We start from the raw sequence: 8,250 nt of genomic DNA on the forward strand, positions 1-8,250 counted from the left end.
AAAATTAGTTCATGTTAACTGGGTTTCATCTTAACCGATAGATGAGTAAGTGATTGTTAACTCATGGGATCAAAGAAGTATAACTATGTGAAACGATATTTCACGTTAAGCGATTTCGCGTTAAAGAGGTTCGACATTATTTGACTTGAAACTGAAGAAGTTTCAATGCTACAAACTGCTTGCTGATAAGATTAGAACACAGTTTTTTACTTTTTTTTTTTTTTACAAAATGAGTTTTTAACTGTGTACACAGTTAATTGCATAATCCAATAATTCTGAAGTTCCTGTTTGAAAAGCTGATCTTGAGCTCTGACTAGCACTTGTTTAAATCTCTCGTTCTCTAAATTGTAATATTTTACTATGCACAATAAGTTATAAAGGTTTTGTAAAGTAATATTGTAATGCAAGTGGAGTTTTTAAACAGTCGTAAATTTCACTTTCCTGGTTCAAAACAAATGCACTGTTTTTATTAAAATAATTTATTTTACATCACATTTCTCACACAGCTCAAAATTACCCCCAAATGGCCGAATAATTCTGAACCTGGTTAATAATTTATTTTAAATAGTTGTAAAAGGATCTTTCAGCTGTGGATAAAAATATTACTTTAGAAGTGTTGATTCAGTTTTCTATAAGCTGATGTAATAACATTGTTAACAGTAAAGAGAAATATTATCCTGAATGATTGAAAATACTTAATTTACGCGGAAAAAATCTCCATTCGCAGTGAATTAGGATTTTTTTTTAATTTGTTGACAAGTCACACGTAAGCGTGACTTGTCAACAAATCTCCATAAGCATATTGCAAACGTATTAATTCCCCATTGAACCTAAAACACCTATTTAAAAATGAATAGAAAATGAATATTACTTCAACGCGTAACTGAAGAGAAAAATCATTTATGAAATCTTAATCTTAATGGCCGTTAAAAACAATAGTACTCTGTTATTTCGAAAAACGAGTATGACCTAAGAAAATATGGCATACTGTTCACAAAACTCTATTGATGGTTAATAAACACTTTACCTGAAACAATAGCTTTAATTCCCGGCCAATACTAAACGACAAAGACACATCAAATAGCAAAACATACACGAATGCACGAAGAATCCAATATCTCATCATTTGTTTCACTTCCCATCTCAGATTAAAGATGTAGTCATGTAGACCCATTGTTCGTGAAATATTTTTCCACTTCGCTTTCGCTGTCCGAGTTTATCGTGCGGTGGGTGCAAAACAGTTTTTCTTGTGGCCAATGACCCATTCAACTGTCTTTAAATACAGCTCGCGTATCATCGTCCAGTTGTAACGGGAAACGTCGATATCTGAGGGGCTGCGCATGAATTAAACCTCTTCAAACTAGAAACAATTTCTAGGGAAGTCTGATGAAGTTAGGATAGAAATACATGATCTGTGTTTTTCGCTACGTGTGAAATTGACGGCTGTTTCAAAATTAATTGCAGTTTAAATTTGCTTCTGAGAACGTTCACTTTGTGGTCCCAAGACACTAAATCAACTTTCAATTTTTACTGCTGGGATTTCATCAAAGATTTTGAAAATATTGTGTCTTTAACCAGGGATGCCTTTCACGAACGATAGCATTCAATAAATATCAAAATATAAAATTTCAATTCAGTTAAGTAAGCAAATCAAAATGCTTACCTTCTTTATCTTCTTTATGCCATACGTCGTGTCGGTTCTTTCTTACGTCAATAGGTGAGTTAATTCTATACTGAAAACTTAGACTCATAATAAATCAGAGGCCTGAAAAAGGACTAGACAAAACTTCTATTAACTAACTATATTACTATTTTACATTTATGTACAATATTAAGACTATTAGAAAATTCGACAAACATAATCTAGGAGATTCCACCGCACAGCTCGTGGTTCGAAGCATCACTTGAATCTGCTAAAAGTTCGGATGGAAAAGTTCTAAGAGGTCAAACTCAAGTGGATCTCTGAGGGAAAAGGGGGAGAGAAGATCGAGTGTTCGTCACATACTCCCCCCGTTGAGTTTCGCAGGTTGAAACTCAACCCCAGTCGGATGAACAGTTCAAAAGATCCGAACGTCTAGGAGCTCGTACCACTCGTCCAGACCTGGTTATCCTGGGAGGATCATGATCATGTCCATTAGGTCCAGGTTGTGTTTTAGGTTCATCACCGATTGTCTCAGTTTGATGTTGATTCTCAACACACTCTCTGAAATGACAGCCAGTTTCCCGGTTCACTTCCAATGGATATAATCTCTGTATTGGACGAAGTGTTTCCCCATATCTTGTTCGTAGTTTTACTAGGCGTATTACACCGTCTTTACCCGGAAATAACTCTATAATTTTCCCTAATGGCCAGTTTATTCTTTTTTCATTTGTTTCTATCAACACGATATCACCGATCGACAGTTCTGTGTATTTCCTTCTTCTTGTGGCATGATTTCTCAGCTGTCCTAAATACTCTGTCCGAAACCGTTTTCTTAAATCTTCTCGGACTTTCGTTCGATAAACGTATCTTCTTTGCAAGTATGCAGAATCTATGTGATCCAGATCTGGGACACTGCTTTCTTTCAAGTCTCGAAAAAATAAAGCAGGTGTAATAGGTTGTAGTTCAAGATCTTCAGATACATAAGTTAAGGGTCGACAGTTCAAAACATTTTCACAATCACAAAGAATTGTATAAAGTTCTTCGTATTTTAATGATGCATTTCCTAAAACTTTCCGGAGAATATTCTTCATTAAGCCTATCATCCTTTCCCAAAATCCTCCCCACCAAGGAGAAGCAGGAGGAATAAATTTCCATTTAATTCTATTAACATTATTGTCTTTGACAACTTTATCCCAATCAATTTTTTTTAAGAAAGAACTTGCACCAATAAAATTACTACCATTGTCAGTATACACAACTTTCGGTCTTCCTCGTCGGGCTATGAATCGACGAAGAGCCAATAAAAAATTATCTGTGGATAATGCAGAAACAAGTTCCAGATGAACAGCACGATACACAGCACAGGTGAATAAAGCAATCCACACCTTTGATCCGTTTTTCAAAATTAAAGGAATAGCTAAATCAATTCCAGTTACTTCAAAAACTTCAGCATCCTTGACACGATCTTCTGGCAAAGGAGCGTGTTCAGCAGCAAGAGGCTTTGAATCATGCCGTTTGCATATTACGCAACTTCTCAAAATGTTGCGAATAGTTCTACGACTCTTCAAAATCCAAAATCTTTCACGTAATATTGCCATCAAAGTTTGGATCCCACAATGTAGGGACTGTTTATGTTTTTCCATGATTAATTTAGAGACGATTGGGTGTTCAGATGGTAGGATTACAGGTGTTCGAAAATCTTCCAAGTCTTGTCTCATTAATAGCCGCGATTTAACCCTTAGAATTCCTGACGAATCTACAAATGCCTTTAAATTTCGAATACGTTCATCCTTCTCTGATTTGAAGCAGGTTTTCTGTACGATTTTCCAAACAATGATTTCAGCTGTTTTTATTTCTTCAATTTCTAAATCTTTTGATTTTCTTCTTTTATCTTTCATTCTACAATTGTTAACAAATCTTTTCATCCAAGCCGTGACTCTGATTATTTTCTCGTACGAAGAGATATTGTTATAGAATTCGTCACTCTTCTGATTCAAAGACGATACTATAATCTTCTTCTTTTCAGCACTTATGTTATTTTCATCTGGTGAAAGCGCGAAATTTGGCCATTTATCTCTCGAGTCTCTTAGCCATGCAGGTCCTTCGTGCCATTGTTCCTTCAGTAAGTTTTTTACCGAGCATCCTCTTGAGGGTAGATCAGCAATATTTTGTGCTCCTGGAACAAAATTCCATTCAGATGTTTTTGAGAGTCTTCTAATCTCGCTGACTCTGTTGGATACAAAAATCATCCAAGGGCCTTCTTTCGTAATCCAATACAGAGCGTCCATGGAATCACTCCAGAAAAATGATTCAATTCCTTCCAAACTCAAATCTGTCTTCACTGAATTGGCCAATCTAGCTCCAATATTGCATGCTAGCAGTTCCATCCTTGGAATGGATATCCTTTTTAATGGAGCAACTCTAGATCGAGCTTGAATTAATTGGCAAGTGACTTCAGAATCGTTTTCTACTCTTAAAAATACACACGCAGCATATGCCAATTTTGACGCATCACAGAAAGTGTGGAGAGTCAGCTTCGATTCACTTAGATCTAAATGAGAAAGTCTACGTGGAATTTTTAAATATTTCCGTTCGGATAATCCCTTTTTCCATTTTTCAAATTTTTGAATTATTTCTTCCGGTAATTTTGAATCCCAAGAGATTCCTAATTTCCAGCATTCTTGAAGGAGCAATTTTGGCATTAATGTTACTGGGCAAGTGAATCCTATTGGATCGAATATTTGGTGAGCTACAGACAGAATTTTCCTCTTTGTAATTTGTTCATCTTCGTTCCCTGTTTGGATCAGTTGGCAGGATAAGTAATCGTTTTCTCTATCCCATGCTAAACCTAACACTGGTACTTCCTTTTCTTCGTCGGCAATAAAACTATCACTGACCGGTTCTTCTATTTCAGGTAGAAAAGTATTTTTCCATCCACGTAAATCAAATTTAGCTGGTTTTAGAATTTTCTGAGTTTCTGTTCTAAAATGTTCCAATTCAGCGACCGAGTCCACGCTTGCAACACAATTATCAACGTACAATGAATTTTTTAGTTTCATTGCAACAGTCTTAAATGGCTCTTCTACTTGATCTAAAACATGATTCAAAACTGCTAAGAGTAAAAATTGGGAGCTTGAAATGCCGAACACGACCCGGCAATGCCTATAGGTGACTTCTTTTTGGGGATCTCCTTCCTTCCACCATATGAATCGTAGAACGTCTCTGTCGGAATCATTTAAGGCTATTTGTAAAAAGGCCTGCTTGATATCCGAAATAACTCCGATTTTCCCCCACCTAAATCGGTTTAGAATAGCGGGGATCAGCTCAATAAGGTTGGGACCTTTTTCAACACATTCGTTTATTGATACGGAATTTCTTGTCTTCGCGGATCCATCGAATACAGGACGCACTTTAGTGGTGGAACTATCTTTAAACACTGCTCTATGAGGCAGATAATGTGTACCCAGACCCACAGGATCAGCTTTCTTTTGGTCAACTTCCTCAATGATGCCTTCTTTTTCCCACTGGTAAAAAACCTCTTGATACTCTGTTAATCGATTCTGCGATTTTTGGGACCTTACTGTACGCTTGAGTCTTTTCCGAGCTAACTCTTTGTTGTCAAATAAAGGAGGGTGTTGATCTAACCAGGGTAAATTAACCTTGTATCTTCCTGTACTGTCCCTACTAACTGTTTTTCTGAAATGTTCTAAGGCAAGCTCTTGGGTTTCTATTTGAGTACGTTTCGTACAATCATCCTTAATTCCCAAGGTGTCTAAATTCCAGAGATCTGTAATCTTCGCATTGTTTACATGTAGTGACAATACTAACATTGAACTATTTGTTTCTGTGGTTTCTATATCAGATTTACCCATGATAGTCCACCCTAGTCGAGTTTCTACCGCAACCAAGCTTCCTGAAATATGTTTTATATTTCCTGTTAACAATTTACCAGCGTAATCAGCACCAATAAGCAAATTAATTTCGTTAGGATTCTTTTCATGCAAGCAGGAATCTTCATTTATCGCTGCATCACTAAGTTGAATATTCATATCCTTCAATCGTTTTAAATAATGAGGATCAGTCATTTTAGGCAGAGTAGCACAAATTTTCTTTTGATCTAAAACTTCTAATTCAAAGTCATAGTTTTCATCAATATTTGACAGATTAATGAGGTATCGTTGATGCGTTTCCGCATGTGTAATTCCCCCAAATAACCCATGACTCACGTATTCCTCTCCTAATGCAGTTAATTTCATTTTTCTTGCAGCAAATTTTGAAATGTAAGACCTTTGGGATCCCAAATCGATAATTAGTCTTAAAAAATTTTTCAAATTATTTTCTTTAATGTACACAACTAAAGTTTGAAGATAAACTTCCCTAGAGCATTCGTTATTCGCAAGTGTTGTGTTCTCATTTATTTCAGAACGTTTGTTTGGTTTATCTTCATTAATGTCGGAGCGTTTATTTTCATCCCAACACATAATGTCAAGATGTCTTTTCCCACAAATATTACATTTAACTTTCGCCTTACATGAAGCACTCAAATGCCCGATGCCCAAACACCGAAAACAAGAACCCTTTTTAATCAGCATTGATTTCCTTTTTTCAAGTGGCAAGCTTTTTGCAAAACCACAATTAATGCTAGAATGCGATGCTTCCCGGCAAAAAAGGCATAATTTAGATTTTGAGTTGTTATCGTATGCACATAATTCACTAGCAGTAGGATTTTTTATTCTTTCGATTTTAGCTTTATTTCTTGGGCCACTCTCCGATGACCTCCTGTGGTTTACGACTTCATTTCCGCGCGGGGGGAAAGAATTACCACATGGCCGTGATGATTCGGAAAAAGTTTTGGTTTCATTTGGCTGAGTTATGAGTATCATGCGTTCGCGAGATTCCACTTCTCTCTTTAGAAAATTAATTAGGTCGGTAATTTTATTCTCTTGCGCCTCATGGTTTTTGTTAAAGTCCAAGGCCAAATCGCCTGGAATACTTCGAATTAAAATGGGAAATAATAATGTTCCGTAGCTATCTGGCTCAATTCCTAGACTTTTTAATGCGTTAATTTCAACTTGACATTTATCATACAATCTTCTTAAAGCAAGAACATTTCTAGAGTTTCTACAACTTTCTAAACTAAGTAAATTCGCCATGTGCCTGTCGATAATCAATTCTTTCTTTCCGAAACGCGATTCCAATATTGAAATAGATTTAGAATAATTTTCTTCCGTTATTGATAAACCAGAAATGGCCAATTCCGCATCTTTACATAAATATGACTTTAAATAAGAAAATTTCTCGACATTCGATAGGTTGTAATTTTCATGAACGGCAGTTTTAAACCTTGACCAAAATTCTGGCCACTTACAAATATCACCATCAAAGGTTTCAATAGTGAGCCGCGGAAGTTTTACATATGTCGGCGAAATAGTTAAATCTGGTTTTGGGATGTTAACGCTAGCAGTTGTATTCTCGTTAAATTCTGTATTCAGGTGGTTAGACTGAACAGTCAATTGATTTAAATTCATGTATTTCTTTGCTTTGAATCTCCAGGTTATTATTTTTTCTCGATATTCTTCTGCTGATTCTAGTTCCTTATCTACTTCCGTAGGAGACCATAATTGTTCTAGATCTGAATCCACCAATTTAAGCGATTCAAATTTATCATTCAATTGTTCTAAGAAAAGATCAAGTTCGCTATCTTCCGTTACTTCGGTTTTCTTAATTTCTATTTCAATCTTGTTTAATAGTTTAGTAACTGAAGATCGTAATGTAGTTCTTTTTCTTTTCAGTAATTCAATGTGTTGAGCGTTCTCAATTGATTTTGGTGTCGCGTTCTGAGCCATATTGCAGCCGCTTATCAATTTCAATTTTACTACAATATTCAAATTATTATGCAAAATATATCATATATAATCATTCATCTCAACATTTAAAATATGATATTCCAATAATGCAATTATATCATATATGATCATATGTCTCAAAATTTAAAGTTATGATATTCTGTGCAACTTTTAATTAGTTTTGTCGTCAGACCTCTGATAACTGATCGATACTTCTTTAATTCTTCAAGTGTTGACATGTTTAAATAATTAATTTAACTGGTCAAATACAAAATTATTCAGAATTACAAATAATATTCAAAGAGTTATCAATTTTCAAAATATGTATAATGCAAACAATTTTCTAGACTTTCAAACATAATATCTGTAATCATTTAACTCCAAGAATTTTATTTTCGAAGACGTGTAATTCTTAAACAGTTGCAATTCAAATTTCAAATATAATATTTTCAAATATTTCAAAATTCAACAATTCAATTATTAACCACCTAAGACGTCCCTGTTCGGGCGCCAGTAAATATTTCACGAACGATAGCATTCAATAAATATCAAAATATAAAATTTCAATTCAGTTAAGTAAGCAAATCAAAATGCTTACCTTCTTTATCTTCTTTATGCCATACGTCGTGTCGGTTCTTTCTTACGTCAATAGGTGAGTTAATTCTATACTGAAAACTTAGACTCATAATAAATCAGAGGCCTGAAAAAGGACTAGACAAAACTTCTATTAACTAACTATATTACTATTTTACATTTATGTAC

General features: G+C 35.0%; 1 protein-coding gene across 1 annotated transcript; it reads right to left on the reverse strand.

Annotated features, from left to right (window-relative positions):
* Positions 1 to 2,034: 2,034 nt before the first annotated feature.
* On the reverse strand, positions 2,035 to 7,488 carry LOC129218785 (uncharacterized). The gene is made up of 2 exons (XM_054853109.1): positions 3,556 to 7,488; positions 2,035 to 3,456 (listed from the first exon to the last, which is right to left on the reverse strand). The coding sequence occupies exons 1-2, from the start codon at positions 7,486 to 7,488 to the stop codon at positions 2,035 to 2,037; spliced, it is 5,355 nt and encodes a 1,784-aa protein (XP_054709084.1).
* Positions 7,489 to 8,250: the final 762 nt, after the last annotated feature.

Source organism: Uloborus diversus, chromosome 3, assembly GCF_026930045.1.
Source record: "Uloborus diversus isolate 005 chromosome 3, Udiv.v.3.1, whole genome shotgun sequence".
In the NCBI taxonomy this organism is placed as follows: domain Eukaryota; kingdom Metazoa; phylum Arthropoda; class Arachnida; order Araneae; family Uloboridae; genus Uloborus; species Uloborus diversus.

Bases quoted from the DNA above. Each gene is read 5' to 3' on its own strand.
- LOC129218785 (XM_054853109.1), bottom strand. From the start codon at position 7,488: ATGGCTCAGAACGCGACACCAAAATCAATTGAGAACGCTCAACACATT. The intron at 3,457-3,555 runs GTTAACAATTGT...AAAATCGTACAG, and splicing joins CGGCTTGGATGAAAAGATTT to AAAACCTGCTTCAAATCAGA.